Source organism: Hypanus sabinus, unplaced genomic scaffold, assembly GCF_030144855.1.
Source record: "Hypanus sabinus isolate sHypSab1 unplaced genomic scaffold, sHypSab1.hap1 scaffold_1072, whole genome shotgun sequence".
Taxonomy (NCBI): domain Eukaryota; kingdom Metazoa; phylum Chordata; class Chondrichthyes; order Myliobatiformes; family Dasyatidae; genus Hypanus; species Hypanus sabinus.
Window position 1 is genome coordinate 1 of NW_026779128.1, and position 18,084 is coordinate 18,084.

Genomic DNA, 18,084 nt, shown 5'->3' on the forward strand with positions numbered 1-18,084 from the left:
CACTCACCACTCTTTGCTTAAAAAAGTTAGCTCTGACATCTCCTCTGTACCTACTTCCAGGCAGCTTAAACCTATTCCCCCTCGAGTTAGCCGTTTCAGCCCTGGGAAAAAGCCTCTGGCTATCCACACGACCAATGCCTCTCATCATCTGATACACCTGCATGATTTTCTCCAGGGTGAATAAGACGATGAGCTCACTGTGGTTTTGACGTTCTCTCTCTCTCTCTCTCCTTGTGTTTGATGTCACAGCCCCGCCTCACTCAGGCACTTAAAGCGACACTCACAGTAAACGAACCTGCAGTCTCGTAACACAATGCACCTCTAAAGTCTGACAGCAGACCAGCGAGTGAATCTTCGATGGTGCAGAGTCAAAAACCAAAGTGTTGCCAGCCTGAGTCAGGACTTTGGGGCTCCAGAGAGGGATGGGGTCTAGAGTTTACCAGGAGAAGGAGGAATCAGACCAGCAGGATGTGGCTACAAAAGAAAGGTCAGAAACATTTGGAAACTGGTTGACCGAAAAAAAAAAGGTGGTTAATTTCAGGCAGCAAATGTGGAGAGGAATAAAAAGACAATGTTTAGGCCGAGCCCCTTCAGCATGCCTAGACTGTATACACCGCTGCTTAGCTGCTTTCTGAACTGCCAAGTTCCTCCAGCTTTTTGTGTGTGTGTGTGTCTCTGTATTTCCAGCAACTGCAGAATCTCCGGTGTTTTATATCTGCACTTTCCTTTGGCATTAGATATACGTTGATATTGAGTATATTGCTTATGGGTGCCATTTTCTGCGTTAAAACAGCTGCAGATTTTTTCTACACACACTATAAAAAAATGAGGTTTGGACATTGAACCGGTGCTTGCAGAAATGGTTAATGGCACCATGATTACCCATAGGGCTATGCGTTAAGAATCTTGCCGGCGCTGAAGCGCCGATGAAATGCCCTGGCATCAGGCTGAGGACGTCCCCGAGTATCACGCATGCGTGTAGTACACTGAAGGCCTTGAAAATGTCGGGTGCAGGTAAGAGCGATCCTCCGTGATTTTACCTTAAACACCGACTTCAGAAAAATTCCTGTGAAATCCGTACACTGTGGCCAACAGTCCCAGGACAGTCCTGCTCTCGTCCCTGTCTCTCAGCACCACGATCCGTGCACGGGCCCCGGGGAGCTTCCATCTGATGAGTGAATGGGAACCGATGGATCTCTCAGACAGAGCTGAGCTTTAGCTATAGTAAAGGCAAGGATTAGGAACTCAGAAAAAGGGAACAAAATCTTTTACATCACCAGTTGAGAAAATCACCTTTGTTCTACCTCCAATCACTAATAAGAGAAAATCTGCAGATGCTGGAAATCCAAGCAACACGCACAAACTGCTGGAGGAATTCAGCATTAGTACTCTTTTCCATAGATGCTGCCCGGCCTGCTGAGTTCCTCCAGCATTTTGTGTCTGTTGCTTGTTCTACCTTCTCTTGTTCTGGACTTTTCTACCGGTGAGGACATGTTTTGTCCCATTCTCTCTGGCTACATAATGATATCAAGCACCTTTGCCCTGGGCAGCAAGTAGCTTTCACTTCACAAATGTGCCAGACTCCAGTGAGACAGAAAGACTTATGCCCTTCCCTTCGTATTCATTGGCATTGCCATCACTGAGTTCACCACTGTCAGTCTCTGTCTGATGTGTGTATTGTGGCAATGCAAACGTTGCTGGAGAATTTGGGGAGGCTTCAGGGGTATATAGAAACTGAGTTCACCACTGTCAGTCATTGGGGGGGGGGAGGGTTCAGGGGGAATATTTATGTAAAATACAGAAACTGGTGATACTTGAGTCCCCTGTGTGTATTGTGGTGATGCAAAAGTTGCTGGAGAATTTGCAAGTGGGAAGAAGTGGAGTGATATTTGGAAATCTGACTTTTTAAAGTGTAACTCAGCAAGCAAACCACATATGGACAATATGCCAAAACTTTGGTGAGAAAATCCTTATTTACCCATTACAGGCCTGCTACATAGGTTGTGTGAGAGTGCAGATGAACTGGATCGAACCCAGAAGAGATCAAAGTTCCTATTGACCGTGATTTGCTAGCTGTGAAAATGAATACCTCTGTATAAAAAATTCACCGTGCACATCTTGTCACTGGGTAAAAAAAGTGCACAGTGCAAGACTTATGTACACATTGGTTATTACAAATTAGAGGGGGTATTGGAGGGAAGATGGGGAGACCTGTAGTGTCCCTGATGCCCTCACTTACAAGAAGTGCATCCAGCTGCAGCTTGTAACCCTGCACTTTAAGGAGTTGGAACTTGAAACGCATATGGGAATTGATGGTCATTCCAGATAGCAGCACTCTGCCCAGTCAGGAGATGATTTATCTTCCAACTTGGGATGAACCTCACTGTAACAGTGTGATACCAGATCAAACCATGGCAACTCAAGTAATCTCATCTGAAATGTTGTCCTACACCCATTGATGGATTTTGTAAATCTTTTTACAGGTTAAAACTGAGAAGGAATTTGTCTCCAGGAATCTCAAACACGACACAACAGTTTTGTTGTCTCTGTCTATATATTTAAGAAGTGGAGCAAGGGATTCAATCGACAATCCTTCCTGCTCAGACAGTGGGGAGGGATTCACTCGATCATCCTTCCTGCTCAGACTGTGGAGAAGGATTCATTTGGTCATCTAAGCAACTGGCACGCCCGGCATTTTACACAGGAGAGAGGCTGTTCACCTGCTTAGTCAGTGGGAATGGATTCACTCAGTCATCTCAACTGAAGGAACATCAACAAGTTCACACTAGTTGATGTTCCAATCACCTGTTCTGTGTGTGAAAAAGGATTCTGCTGGCCATCCCAACTGTGGACACACCAGTCAGATCACACTGGGCAGAGGCTGGTCATCTGCTGAATTTCAGGGAAGGGATTCTCTCGGTTATCTGACTTAATGGCACACCAACGTGTTCATACCAGGGGACAGCCATTCACCTGCTCAGTCTGTGGGAAGGGATTCACTCATTCATCCCGCCTACAGAGTCATCAGCGAGTTCACACTGGGGAGAAGCCATTCACCTGCTCAGTCTGTGGGAAGGGATTCACTCATTCATCCAGCCTACAGAGTCATCAGAGAGTTCACACTGGGGAGAAGCCATTCACCTGCTCAATCTGTTGGAAGAGATTCACTCAGTCATCCCACCTACACAGTCATCAGCGAGTTCACACTGGGGAGAAGCCATTTACCTGCTCAGTCTGTGGGAAGGGATTCACTCGGTCATCAAACCTACTGAGTCATCAGCGAGTTCACACTGGGGAGAAGCCATTCACCTGCTCAGAATGTGGGAAGGGATTCACTCAGTCTTCCCACCTAGAGAGTCATCAGCGAGTTCACACTGGGGAGAAGCCATTCACCTGCTTAGTCTGTGGGAAGGGATTCGCTCAGTCATCCCAACTACAGAGTCATCAGCGAGTACACACTGGGGAGAGGCCGTTCACCTGCTCAGAATGTGGGAAGGGATTCACTCAGTCATCCAGCCTACTGAGTCATCAGCAACTTCACATTGGGGAGAGGCCATTCACCTGCTCAGAATGTGGGAAGGGATTCATACTGTCATTCTACCTACAGAGACACCAGCGAGTTCACACTGGGGAGAGGCCATTCACCTGCTCAGTCTGTGGGAAGAGATTCACTCAGTCATCCCACCTACGGAATCATCAGCGAGTTCACACTGGGGAGAAGCCGTTCACCTGCTCAGTCTGTGGGAAGGGATTCACTCAGTCATCACAACTATTGACACACCAGTCAGTTCACAGTGGGGACTGGCCGTTGTTATGAATCCCTGGGTTTCATTTGCTTTGGACTGTCATTTTTCGAGAGTGAGATTAAGAAGGTGAATCAGTCTGACTTGCAGCTTGTTTAGTTTTAACTGAGGACACAGACACTCAGAGTCAGACGGAGACGAAGGAGGAAAAACCGAAGGATCGAAACCAGGGAACTGGTGGCCAAGGGTCACTTTTTGGAACTTTCCTATGCCCACAAGGGTGGGCTAATTATCGTTCACCGTACATCGAATGTGTGGTTGTCACCTCGTTTGATCCATAGGAGTGGATCGGATTTGGCGCATCCTGTGGAGACCACTTATGTGTTAACCCTTGCCTGGCTGTGGTGTGGTAGTTCACTTGAAGATGATACACCTTGTGACAAGTCACTTTTGGTGATAATTTGTATGTGGATTTGGAGAGATGACGGATAAAATCTACAGCAACTGTTCTCTTGTTTTACCACCATGAAACCTGTGCAATTCTACATATTTGTGTTCTCTCGCCTTTTACCCTGGATTACAAATCTCTCTCATCGCCTATTCTGTAGTTGAACTGAACTTTCATACTTCACCATCTCAAGACTCTAAGCCTTGTTTCCCCCGAGCTCAATAGTTTGGGAGTTACATTTACACACATTTATAAACTTAACACTGTTAACATCTGTTTATCTTGTTTAAGTTGCAATATTACAAGTAGATTCTAATAAAGATAGATTTAACATCAAAACCAGACTCCAGGTGTAGTCTATTGCTGTTGGTTTGTTTCTAAAGCATTATGGTTCATAACAAATTTGGGGCCTGCATCTGAGATATTTACAAATTTGGGGGCTATTGATCGATTAATTATCGATTTGATTGGGTAAATCCCTTTTGATTTATTTGTGTGTGGAAATCAGCAACAATGGACATTTATAAATTTCTGGAAGCGCCAACCCCTGAGGCATCAGGAAAAGCAAAAAAGAATGAATTGCTGACTGTTGCTAATGGGCTGAATCTTAAGCAGGTGAGGGGGTGTGAAGGACCAGGGCAAGCATAAAACTGGGAGAGGAGGTAAAGGTAAACCAATAGGGGTTTTATTATAAAATATAAGCATCCACCCCCTTTTTCAGAGACTGGGATCCCTGTTTCTACCGGTAATAATGTGCATTTCAATGTGTTCACCTCTCAGTCCTCGATTCTCTAAATGAAAGGGTTATCCACATTTGATTTTTCTTTATATGATGTCCCAACCATTTCAGGGATCAGTCTATTGAAACTTCATTGCACTCTCTATAACAAATACTCTCTAACCACTTTGTTCATCCTCTGTGCAAAAAAATGTCCATCTTCCGCAGCCCCGTGTTGCCCCAACCACTCACCTCCTACCCCTGTCATTGGCCCCACTTGCGCGTCAACTGTCCCAATGTGAATCTCTCTGCTCACCACCACCATGGGCTCAGACATTTCCACAAATTTCCACCGGGACAAACATCCTTTCACACCATCTTTTTCCTTTCAATAAAATCCCTCCTCTCCCTCCCCAGGAACTGGCATCAAACCGACGGACCGAGCGGTCTCCGACCTCTCGGCGACACATCAGACTCCGGCCGCAGGAGACGCTTCACAAACGCCCCAACATCCCTTGGAGGGAAATGGACATAAATCAAAAAACGGACATTTACTCCGCTGTGATGTGGAGTTTGAGGCCGGAGCGGGAGGCGAAATCAGTGGGGGTAACGCCCTCTGGACTCCACCTCTGCGACTGGTGGTAACGAGTGATTGACATCGCTTTGCACCAATGGGAATAGCACAGCCCTTGAATCCTCTGTTGACAGCGGTGGGGGTGGGCTGGTCACGTGATTATTAGCCCAGCTATTAATCTGATAAAGCCCGAGCTCAGCAGAGCATGGATGACGTAAGACGCTGCGCACGTAAGGGCAGATCCCGGTGTGGGAAGCCCATGCGTGACGTTAGGCACGAGGGGGTTCTGTGTGACGTCACCTGTGGGGATGCGCTCGCATTTAAATGCACCTTAATGTGCGTTTCTTATGATTTCAGAGGGACAACATTAATCACGGATTTCATTACCGAATCCAGTGTTGTGAGATGTAAAGCCCCCTGTAATGTGTCCGGCATATCCCTTTTGATTTATTTGTGTGTGGAAATTAGCAGTCCCCACTGTGAACTGACTGGTGCGCCAGTAGTTGTGATGGCCGAGTGAATCCTATCCCACAGTCTAAGCAGGTGAACGGCTTCTCCCCAGTGTGAAATCGCTGATGACTCTGTAGGCTGGATAACCGAGCGAATCCCTTCCCACAGACTGAGCAGGTGAACGGCTTCTCCCCAGTGTCAACTCGCTGATGACTCTGTAGGATGGATGACCGTGTGAATCGTTTCGCACAGACTGAGCAGGTGAATGGCTTCTCCCCAGTGTGAACTCGCTGGTGTCTCTGTAGGTCCGATGACCGTGTGAATCGTTTCGCACAGACTGAGCAGGTGAATGGCTTCTCCCCAGTGTGAACTCGCTGGTGTGTCTGTAGGGTGGATAAATGAATGAATCCCTTCCCACAGACTGAGCAGGTGAATGGCCTCTCCCCAGTGTGAACTCGCGTGTGTCTCAGTCGGGTGGATGAGTGAGTGAATCTTTTCCCACATTTTGAGCAGGTTAACGGCCACTCCCCAGTGTGAACTCGCTGATGATTCTGTAGTTGGGATGACTCAGTGAATCCCTTCCCACAGACTGAGCAGGTGAATGGCCTCTCCCCAGTGTGAACTCGCTGGTGTCTCTGTAGGGTGGATGACCGAGTGAATCCCTTCCCACATACTGTGCAGGTGAATGGCCTCTCCCCAGTGTGAACTCGCCAGTGACTCAGTAGGGTGGATGACCGACTAGAGTGAATCTCTAGATGAGACTAGAACTCGGGGACATCGCCTCAAGATTCAGGAGAGAAGATTTAGGACGGAGATGCGGAGAAACTGTTTTTTCCCACAGAATGGTGAATCTGTGGACTTCTCTGTCCAGGGAAGCAGTTGAGGTTTCCTCACGAAGTATATTTAAGATACGGTTAGATAGGATTTTGCAGAATAAGGTAATGAAGGGTTATAGGGAAAAGGCAGGTAGATGGAGCTGAGTTTACTGACAGATCAGCTATGATCTTATTGAATGCCGGGGCATACTCAATGGGCCAATGGCCGACTCCTGCTCCCATTTCTTATGTTCTGACGTGCGGCCTGAGTAGTGTCTTGTAAGGTATCAGCATTATCTCCTTGCTAATATATTCTACTTCACTTTAAATAAAGCCAGCATTGTATTTGCCTTCTTTACCACAGACTCAACCCGGAAGTTAATCTTCTGGGAGTCTTGCCCAAGGTCCTGGTGGCGTAGTGACGTCAGCGCCGGACTCCGTAACGGAGGTCCCCGGGTTCGAATACAGTCGGGCCTCTCCCGAGTACGCTTTCCATCCGTGCCGGGTTGAGTGTTGAGCTCGCAATTCGACCTCATAAAGATACTGTGAAATGTCTGTGTGAGGAGAAGTGCCCCACACAACCTTCCGATCCGCGCCCTGTAAGGCATGAAAATGTCCGACACTGCCCTGAGTCAGTCCTGAGTTGACGACCTCATCATCATCATCATCATCATCATCACGTTTCCTTCTGTAGATCTGTGGCTTGAACCTTCACCCCAATCAGATAACAGTTCACTATTGTTCCTTTTGCCGAAATGCACTATCGTACTTTTCCCAATATTGTATTCCATCTGCCACTTTCTTCAAACTTGTGTCCTGCTGCAATCGCATTGCTTCGTCAGCACTACCATTGCCTCCACCTACCTTTGTATCATCCACAAACCTTGTCACAAAGCCATCAGTTCCATTATCCAAGTCACTGACAAACAATGTGAAAAGTAGCGGTCCGAATACTGACCCCTGAAGACCACCAGTCACTGCCAGACAACCAGAATGAGCCCCTTTTATTCCCACTCGCTGCCTCTTGGCTGTCAACCATTCCTCTATCCATGCCAGTATTACTTCTGACTTTTATCCTGTTAAGCAGTTTCATGTGTGACACCTTATCGGAAGCTTTCTGAAAGTCCAAGTAAATGATATCCACCGCCTCTCGTTTGTCCATCCTGCTTATGACTTCCTCGAAGATCTGTAACAGACTTGTCAGGCAAGATTTCCCTGTATAGAACTTATGCTGGCTTTGACATTATATCATTAGTCTCCTAGTACACCAAAACCTCATCTGTTATCATGACTCCACAATTTCCCAGCTACTGAGGTTCGGCTAACTGGACTATAATTTGCTTTACTTTGCCTTCCTCCCTTCTCAAAGAGTAGATTGGCATTTGCAATCTTCCTGTCCTCAGGGACCATGCCAGAATCAAGTGATTCTTGACGTGTCATGACCAATGCATCTGTTATCTCTCCAGCAAACTCTCTCAGGACTCTGGGATGTAGTCCACCTGGTTCAGGTGACTTATCCACTTTAAGAACCTGAGTTTGCCTCAAACGTTTTCCTTTGTAATAGCAATGGCACTCACTCCTGTTCCCTGACACTCACGGATCTCTGGCACACTGGTGGTGTTGAATTCATAACAACACTTGTTATTATGAATCCCTGGGTGTTGTTTGCTGTGGACTGTCATTTTAAGAGAGAGAGACAGAGATTATGATGCCGACTCAGTCTGACTTGCAGCTTGTTTACATCGCTCGCAGCTTGTTTAGTTTTAACCGAGGACACAGACACTCAGAGTCAGACAGAGACGAAGGAGTAAAAATGGAAGAATCGAAACCAGGGAACTAGTGGCCAAGGGTCACTCTTTGGAACCTTCCTATGCCCACAAGGGTGGGTTAATTATCGATTCACCGTACATCGAATGTGTGGTTGTCACCTCGTTTGATCCTTAACAGTGGATCGGATTTGGGGTATCCTGTGGAGACCACTTATGTGTTCACCCTTGCCTGGCTGTGGTGTGGTAATTCACTTGAAGATGATAATTTGTATGTGGATTTCGAACGATGACGGATAAAATCTCCAGCGACTGTTCTCTCGTTTTACCACCGTGGAACCTGTGCAATTCTACATATTTGCCTTCTCTCGCCATTTACCCTGGATTATAACTCTCTCTCTCTCTCTCTCTCTCTCTCTCCTTGTTCAGAGACTGGGATCCCTGTTTCAGCCAGTAATGATGTGCATTGCAATGTGTTCACCTCTCAGTCCTCGATTCTCTAAATGAAAGGGTTATCACATTTGATCTTTCTTTATATGATTACACAACCATTTCAGGGATCAGTCTGTTGAAACTTCATTGCACTCTCTAATACAAATACTCTCCAATCACTTTTTTAATCCTCTGTGCAAAAAATGTCCATCTTCCGCAGCCCCGTGTTGCCCCAACCACTCACCTCCTACCCCTGTCTTTAGCCCCACTTGCAGGTGAACCGTCTGTCGGTGTTTTCCCCCCCCCCCATGTGAATCCCTCTGCTCACCACCACCGTGGGCTCAAACATTTCCACGGATATCCACCGGGACAAACATTCTGTCCGCTCCCTGTCACACCATCTTTTTCCTTTCAATAAAATCCCTCCTCTCCCTCCCCAGGGAGCTGGCATCAAACCGACGGGCCGAGCGGTCTCCACCTCTCGGCGACACATCAGACTCCGGCCGCAGGAGACGCTTCACAAACGCCCCAACTTCCCTTGGAGGGAAATGGAAATAAATCAAAAAACGGACATTTACTCCGCTGTGATGTGGCGGAGCGGGCGGCGAACTCAGCGGGGGTAACGCCCCATCGACTTGTCCACCTCTGCGACTGGTGGTAACAAGGGATTGACATCGCTTTGCACCAATGGGAATAGCGCAGCCCCTGAATCCTATGTTGACAGCGGTGGGGGAGGGCTGGTCACGTGATTATTAGCCAAGCTATTAAACTGATAAAGACTGAGCACACCAGCGCATGGATGACGTAAGACGCTGTGCACGTAAAGGCAGATCCCGGTGTGGGAAGCCCATGCGTGACGTCAGGCGCGAGGGGGGTCTGTGCGACATCACCTGTGGGGATGTGCTCTCATTTAAATGCACCTTAGTGCGTTTCTTATGATTTCAGAGGGACAACAACATTAATCACGGGTTTCATTACTGAATCCACTGTTGTGAGATGTAAAGTCACCTGTTATGTGTCCGGCTGGGACGTGTTGTTTTGGGGGCTATTGATCGATTAATTATCTATTTGATTGGGCATATCCCTTTTGATTAACTCAATCTGCAAGCAAATCTTTAGGGCCTCTTGCTCAAGGACTTACAAGCACTTATGCACATCTAATTTTTTCAAGTTTCTCCCATTTATTTTTTTTCTACGCCCAATTACTTTTACCAAATGTACATGACATGCATACACTGTATTTCAACTGCTACTTTGCTGGCATTATCCAGGCCTATCAAAGTCCTTCTGCAGACTCCCGCTTTGCTCTAAACTACCTGTCCCAGACCTATCTTTGTATCAACTGCAAAGTTCGTCACCAAGGTATCAATTCCGTCATCCATATCATTCAGATTTAACATGAAATGATGCGGTCTCAATACTGACCCCTACAGAACAGCATTAGTTACCGACAGCAAAACAGAATTGCCCACATTATTCTGACTCTTTCTCCCTTGTCAGTACAAGTTTCTTTCCTGTAATTCCATGAGCTGTGATCCTGTTAAGCAGCCTCACGTGCAGCACCTTAGAAACATAGAAAACCTGCGGCACGTTACAGGCCCTTTGGCTCACAAAGCGATGCCGAACATGTCCTTGCTCTAGAAATGCCAAGGGTTACCTACAGTTCTCTGTTTTTCTAATCTCCGTGTACCTATCCAGGAGTCTCTTAAAAGACCCTATCATGTCCGCCTCTACCACCATTGCCGGCAGCCCATTCCAACCACTCACCACTCTCTGTGTAAAAAACTTACCCCTGACATCTCCTCTGTACCTACATCCAAACATCTTCAAACTATGCCCTCGTGCTCGCAATTTCAGCCCTGGGAAAAAGCCTCTAACTATCCACACGATCAATGTCTCTCATTTACTTGAACACCTCTATCAGGTCACCTCTCATCCTCCATCACTCCAAGGAGAAAAGACCGATTTCACTCAACCTATCCCTATCCAAACAACATCCTCGTAAATCTCCTCAGCACCCTTTCTATGGCTTCCACATCCTTCCTGTAGTTTGGCGACCAGAACTGAGCACAGTACTCCAAGTGGGGTCTGACCAAAGTCCGATATAGCTGCAACATTACATCTCGGCTTTTAAACTCAAGCCTGCGGATGATTAAGGCCAATGCACAGAATGGCTTCTTAACCACAGAGTCAACCTACATAGCAGCTTTGAGTGTCCTATGGACTCCGTCCCCAAGATCCCTCTGTTCCTCCACACTGCCAAGAGGCTTACCATTAATACTATATTCTATAATATTTGACCGAAGCAAATGAACCATATCACACTTCTTTGGGTTGAACTCCGTTTGCCACTTTTCAGCCCAGATTTGCAGACTATCAGTATCCCCCTGCAACCTAACCCAACATTTGTGTCATCGGCAAATTTACTAACCCATACCTCCACTTGCTCATCCAGGTCATTTATAAAAGTCACGAAGGGTAGGGGACCCAGAACCGATCCCTGAGGCAGACCACTGGTCACCGACCTCCATGCAGAATATGACCAGTCTACAACCACTCTTTGTCTTCTGTGAGCAAGGAAGCTCTGGATGCACAAAGCAATGTGCCCTTGGATCCCATGCCTCCTTACTTTTTCAATCAGCCTTGCATGGGGTACCTTGTTGAAGATCATCTGAAAATCCAAGCAAACAACACACACTGCTTCTGCTTTATCTACCTTGCCTTTTATTTCTGCAAAGTATTCCAAGAGATTTGTCAGTCAAGATTTCCTCGAAAGAATCCGGCTGACTTTGGCCTACTTCATCATGTTTCCCCAATTACAGTACCCAAAAAACACACTCTTAGTACACTCTAACATCTTCCTGACAACTAAGGTCAGACTAACTGTCCAATAATTTTCTTTCTTGTGCCCCCTCTCTTCTTAAAGACTGGAGTGACATTTGCAAATTTCTGGTCCACCAGAACCGTTCTAAAATCTAGTGATTTCTGATAGATCATTACTCATCACTTGAAGAGGAAACTACGGGGGAACTTCTTCATTCAGAGGCGGGGAGAGTGTGCCCCGAGCTGCCAGAGCAAGTGGCAGGGATGATTGTAATCTTTTAGAGAAGTTTGCTTAGGTCAATGGATGAGAAGCATAGGGAGGGCGATGGTCCAGGTGGAATTTGTTGGAACTCGGAAGATTAATGCTTTAGCACGGACTAGACTGCCCGAATGGCATTTTCCTGTGTTGTAGTGTGTTATGACTCTAATGCCTTCACAATCTCTTCAGCCACCTCTTTCTGAACTCTGCGGTGTCTTATCTACCTTCAGGCCTTTCCGCTTCAAAAACCCCTTCTCCCCTTAGTAAAAGCATGTATCCTCACTTCTGCCCCAGGTACTGCTGAATGTTTGGCATTTATGTAATAAATTTAATGACACAACTGTAGTGGGTGACTTCAGTCTGCAGGAGGATCGGGAAAGTCAGATTGGCGTGAGATAGCAAAAGAGGGGATGTATTGAATGCAAACGAAATGGCTTTTTAGAGCAGCTGATGGTTGAGCCTACTCGGGGAACTGCTATCTTACATTGGGTGTTGTGTAATAACCCAGATCCTATTAGGCAGGTTAATGTAAAGGAACCATTAGAAGGCAGTGATCATAATATGATTGAAGTCCTACTGCAATTTGTGAGGGAGAAGCACAGGTCACATGTGTAATATCGCAATGGAATGAAAGTGAATTACAGAGGCGTGAGAAAGGTGATTCCCCAGGTGGATTGGAGGATGCTGGTGGAGATGACGTCAGAGCAGAAATGGCTGACGTTTCTGGGAATAGTTCATAATGTGCAGGATAGATATGTCCCACAGACGTAGTTCTCAAACAGCGGGGCTAGGCTATCGTGGCTGACAAAGGAAGTTAAGGACTGTATAAAAGCATATAAGGTAGCAAAAGTGAGTAGTAGGTTGGATAAATGGGTAGCTTTTAATATCCAACAACAGGCAAATTTAAAATAAAAGCTATAAGGGGAAAGGTGAAATAAGACAGCAAACTATACAATAATATAAACCAGTTATAAAATATACGAAAGGGAGGCGAGAGTTGATATTGGACCACTGGAAAATGATGTTCATGGTGTACAAATGGGGAAGAGATGGTAGATGAACTTGATAGATACTTTTCATCCGTCTTGTCTGTGGAAGACACCACCCGTGTGGCAGAGATCCATGGGTGTCAGGGAACAGGAGTGAGTGCCATTGCTTTTACAAAGGAAAACGTGCTCGGCCAACTCAGGTTCTTAAAGTGGATAAGTCACCTGGACCAGATGGATTACATCCCAGAGTCCTGAGAGAAGTTGCTGGAGAGATAACAGATGCATTGTTCATGACACGTCAAGAATCACTTGATTCTGGCATGGTCCCGGAGGACAGGAAGATTGCAAATGCCAATCCACTCTTTGAGAAGGGAGGAAGGCAAAGTAAAGCAAATTATAGTCCAGTTAGCCTAACCTCAGTGGCTGGGAAAGTGTGGAGTCATGATAACAGTTGAGGTTTTGGTGTACTAGGAGACTAATGATATAATGTCAAAGCCAGCATAAGTTCTATACAGGGAAATCTTGCCTGACAAGTCTGTTACAGATCTTCGAGGAAGTCATAAGCAGGATGGACAAACGAGAGGCAGTGGATGTCATTTACTTGGATTTTCAGGAAGCATCTGATAAGGTGACACACATGAAACTGCTTAACAGGATAAAAGTCAGAAGTAATACTGGCATGGATAGAGGAATGGCTGACAGCCAAGAGGCAGCAAGTAGGAATAAAAGGGGCCTTTTTCTGGTTGGCCAGCGGTGATTAGTGGTCTTCAGGGGTCAGTATTCGGACCGCTACTTCTCACATAGTTTGTCAATGACTTGGATAATGGAACTGATGGGGTTGTGTGGCTCAGACTGTGGGAAGAGATTCACCACATCATCTCACCTAGTGACTCACCAGTCAGTTCACACTGCAGTGAGGGATTTCACCTGCTCAGTCTGTGGGAAGGGATTTGCTCAGTCATCTAACCTACAGAGTCATCAGCGATTTCACACTGGGGAGAAGCTGTTCACCTGCTCAGACTGTGGGGATGGATTCACTCGATCATTCAACTTATAGGGACACCAGTGAGTTCACACTGGGGAGAGGCTGTTCACCTGTTCAGACTGTGGGAAGAGATTCACCACATCATCTCACCTGGTGACTCACCAGTCAGTTCACACTGCAGAGAGGGATTTCACCTGCTCAGTCTGTGGGAAGGGATTCACACAGTTAGGTAGCCTACAAGTACACCAGTTAGTTCACACTGGGGAGCGGCCGTTCACCTGTTCAGACTGTGGGAAGGGATTCACCACATCATTTCACCTAGTGACTCATCAGTCAGTTCACACTGTTACATATTCAGGCAACAATAAATATATGAGATCGGCAAGGGTTTCTTATAACAAACAACACGTTTATTAAACACAGAAAACAAACCCCCCCCAAAAGTAAACAAACACTACCGTAACCGGAAACAGCTGCTGAGCGGCAGCCCAAACAGTTCGTAAAGTGATATTCCAAAAAACAGTTCTTTAAGGTGGTATTGCCAAAAGTTCAATATGCTCACAGTCCATTTAAAAGGAGAGACTTTACAGGACGATTTAGGTTCTCTTTCACGTCGCTTGCTTCGATCCCCGACATCGAACTTCCCACGAAGAATTCACGAAACAGAACGGCTTAAAGGCACTGACCTTTCCTTCTCCACTACCTTCAATCCTTTCTAGGTAAACCTAGGGATTAACACGAAGATAGTCAACGAAATCCTTCCAAATAAGGATCAAACAAAGGTCGCCCCCGTTTCACCGTAGAAAGCGATTCTCCTCGATCTTTAACTTCCAACTTCGAATCTTCACTCTCCTCTAATTTCGAACTAACAGAATCATAAAGAACCTGCTGGCAATAACCTTTTAAACTTTAGGCATTAAATAAAAACTTCATTCTTCAACTAAACTGCGTCATCACTTCAAACACGCAGTGGCATGAAGTCAACCTGGCAAATCCAGCCACGAACTGCCCCTCCTCACAGGGTGGGGTCTACCTTTTATAACCTGTAAAAAAAAACCCGTCACAAGATCTCTACTGGCGGGAAAATGACATCATTCCACCATCACAAGACCACCACCTCAAGTCCAGTACAGCTTCAACCCCAGTCACATGACAAGGGCTCCACTGTCATGTGTCACGAGTACGTAACAACACAGCAGAGAGGGATTTCACCCGCTCAGATTGTGAGAAGAGATTCACTCAGTTATCTGATCTGCTGGCACACCAGTGAGATCCACTGGGGAAAGGCCGTCGACCTCTAAATGTGGGAAGGCATTCACACGATCATCTCATCTATTAAAACACCAGCAAGTTCACACCGGTTAGACAATGATCGTCTACTCAGACTTTGGGAAGAGATTCACTCAACCGTCTCCACGAATGCTGCATCATTGTGTTCCACTGGGGAGAGGCCGTTCACCTGCAGTGAATATGGGAAGGGATTCACTCAATAATCTAACCTTGTAACACACGACTGGGTTCACATTGGGGAGAAAGTTCCAAGAAGCTGCAGGCTGGATATTAGTCCATCCCCATTGCTGAATGCAATTTCAGGAGTGACTGGGGGAGCCTAGTACAAGAGGGCATGACTTAAGGTTTGCAGGGCGCCCATGCAGAACAGAGATGTAGAGAATTTTTTTTAGTCAGAGGGTGGTGAATCGGTGGCATTTTTTTGCCACGGGCAGCAGTGGAGGCCAAGTCATTGAGTGTGTTTAAGGCAGAGATTGATAGGTATCTGAGTAGTCAGGGCATCAAAGGTTATGGTGAGAAGGTGGGGGAATGGGACTAAAGGGCAGATTGGATCAGCTCATGATGAAATTGTGTAGCAGACTCGATGGGCTGAATGGCCGACTCTGCTCCTTTGTCTTATGGTCTAATGTGATTTTTTTTCTCATGTGCGTTATTCTTCTTCCTCCTTCTGTCCAAGGAAGTGTTAATCCCGGTGGGTTTGAGTGTAAGTAGTCTTTTCTAAACTTGTCATTTCTGTTCTTACTTATCTTTGTAAATTTTATGATCGAAATGGGACTAAGATATTTTCATTTAAAAAAAGTCAATGTCGGTATTGATGGAAGTGTTTATTGCCTTTGTTGTATTTGTTGATTATTGAGCTCTGTTCCACAGATTTTAAAGCCTTGAAATAAATTTTGTCACAGGTTTTCTCAATATTGCACTACTTTCTGTTGTCTTTGCTTGTTGATTTCCCAGATACGTGGTTATCAAGAGTCCCAAAGAAGGGTATTGGCCCGAAATGTTGATTCCCATCCACAGATGCTGCCTGACCTGCTGAGCTTCTCCAGCACTTTGTGTGAATTTCTCTCGATTTCTTGCACCTGCAAGTCCCCTTGTTTCCCAGATATTTATATGTTTAGTGAAATAACAAGCTGGTCGTGGGGTTGTGTGACTCTGTTGGTGAAATATTAAATAAAATCGTTAGATAAGAGGTGGCATAGCGTTGGGCAGTGTAGAATCTGTGGGTAGTATTAAGGAACAGCAAATGTACAAAAAACCCCTGATGGGAATTTTATAGTGACCCCAAAACAGTAGTAAATATGTGGTCCACAAATTACAATGAGAGATGGAAAATGAATGCCAAACGGGCAATGTTACAATAGTCATGGGGATTGTCATGCAGGTGATTAGGAAAATCAGGATGGTGTTGGTCTCAGGAGGAGGAATTCCTAGATTGCCTACAAGATGCTTTTTAGAGCAGCTCGTGATTGAGCCCACTTGGGGATCAGCTATTCTGGATTGGGTGTAGTAACGAACCGGAATTAATTAGGTCACTTGAGTCCAAAGAACACTCAGGGGCAAGTGTTCTTAATCTGATCAAATTCACCCCGATATTAGAGAAGGAGAAACTAAAGTCGATGTGGAATAAAGAGAATTAGAGAGGCATGAGAGAAAAATTGTCAAAATTGATTTAAAAAGAACATGAAACAGAGCAACAATGGCTGGAATTTCTAGAAGCAATTCAGAAGTCACAGAGTGGAAGTGGTATTCTAAAGGTAAGTTGACAAAACCGTGGCTGATAAGGGAAAACAAATAAAACATATAAAACAAAGAGAGGGCACAGAACAAAAATTACTATAAGTTGGAGGATTGTGAAGCTTTTAAAAGCAAACAGAATGCAACTAAAATCATTAAGAAGGAAAAGATGGAATACTTAGGTGAGCTAGCCAGTATTATTAAAGAGGATACTATTTTTATCTTCAGGCATATATAGTGTAAAAGAGAGACAGCAGCGAATATCAAACCAATGGAAAATGATGCTGGAGAGGTATTAATGGGGTGAGGGTGAAAGATGATGGCTGATGAACTGAATAAGTATCGTACATCACTCTTATCTGTAGAAAACACTGGCAGGAATATGGAAGTCCCAGATGTCAGTGGTCAGAATGTGTAAAGTTACATTACTCGGGGGTATGTAGAAGGAAAGGTAGGCAGTAATTTTTTTACTGGAAGGAGAAACCGATATTCATGCCTTCCTGTTGGAGCTCTGCAGGTGGAATATGATGTGTTTCTCTTCAACACTGAGGCTGTTAAGTTGAACAACTCCAGCCATAGCAATTCTGCTATCATCCCTGCTAGTGTCCCCTTCCAATCAACTTTGGTAAGCTCTTCTCCCGTGCCTTCGAAGTTCCCCTCACCCTACTAATAATGATGCATCTTGTTGTACCTTTCCTCTCTCAAAGTGCAGGGTGAATTGCAACATGTTACGATCACAATGTCCACGTGTTTCCTTTACCATAAGCTCCCTAATCAAATTTGGTTCTTTGGACAACACCCATTCCAGAATTAACTTTTTTCAAGAGGGCACAATTACAAGCTATTCTAAAAGCACCTCATTAGTATTTTCCAAATTCCCTCTCTTGAGATCAAGCACCAACCTAATTTTCATAATCTATCTCCACCCATCCCACTGATGGACGATTCATCTCACTCTCATTGGTGGGGAGATGCTCAGCATCCTTACCAGGATTACCAGCCTCCGGGACAGATACTTTTCCCAAGCAGTAAGGCTGATAAATATCTCTACCCTCTAA

General features: G+C 45.5%; 1 protein-coding gene across 2 annotated transcripts; it reads left to right on the plus strand.

Moving 5' to 3' along the window:
* The first annotated feature begins 448 nt into the window (after window positions 1-448).
* Window positions 449-6,069, plus strand: LOC132386249 (gastrula zinc finger protein XlCGF8.2DB-like). 2 transcript variants are annotated; one of them, XM_059958524.1, is made up of 2 exons: window positions 449-487; window positions 2,484-6,069. In XM_059958524.1, exon 2 carries the CDS (start codon window positions 2,933-2,935, stop codon window positions 3,815-3,817), a length of 885 nt encoding a protein of 294 aa, XP_059814507.1. In that variant the 5' UTR covers window positions 449-487; window positions 2,484-2,932; the 3' UTR covers window positions 3,818-6,069. The 2 variants fall into 2 exon arrangements, with proteins under 2 accessions (XP_059814507.1, XP_059814508.1); XM_059958525.1 differs by lacking the exon at window positions 449-487 and adding an exon at window positions 701-1,014.
* The last annotated feature ends 12,015 nt before the right edge of the window (window positions 6,070-18,084 follow it).

Coding starts and splice junctions, on each gene's coding strand:
- LOC132386249 (XM_059958524.1), top strand. CDS start 2,933: ATGGCACACCAACGTGTTCATACCAGGGGACAGCCATTCACCTGCTCA.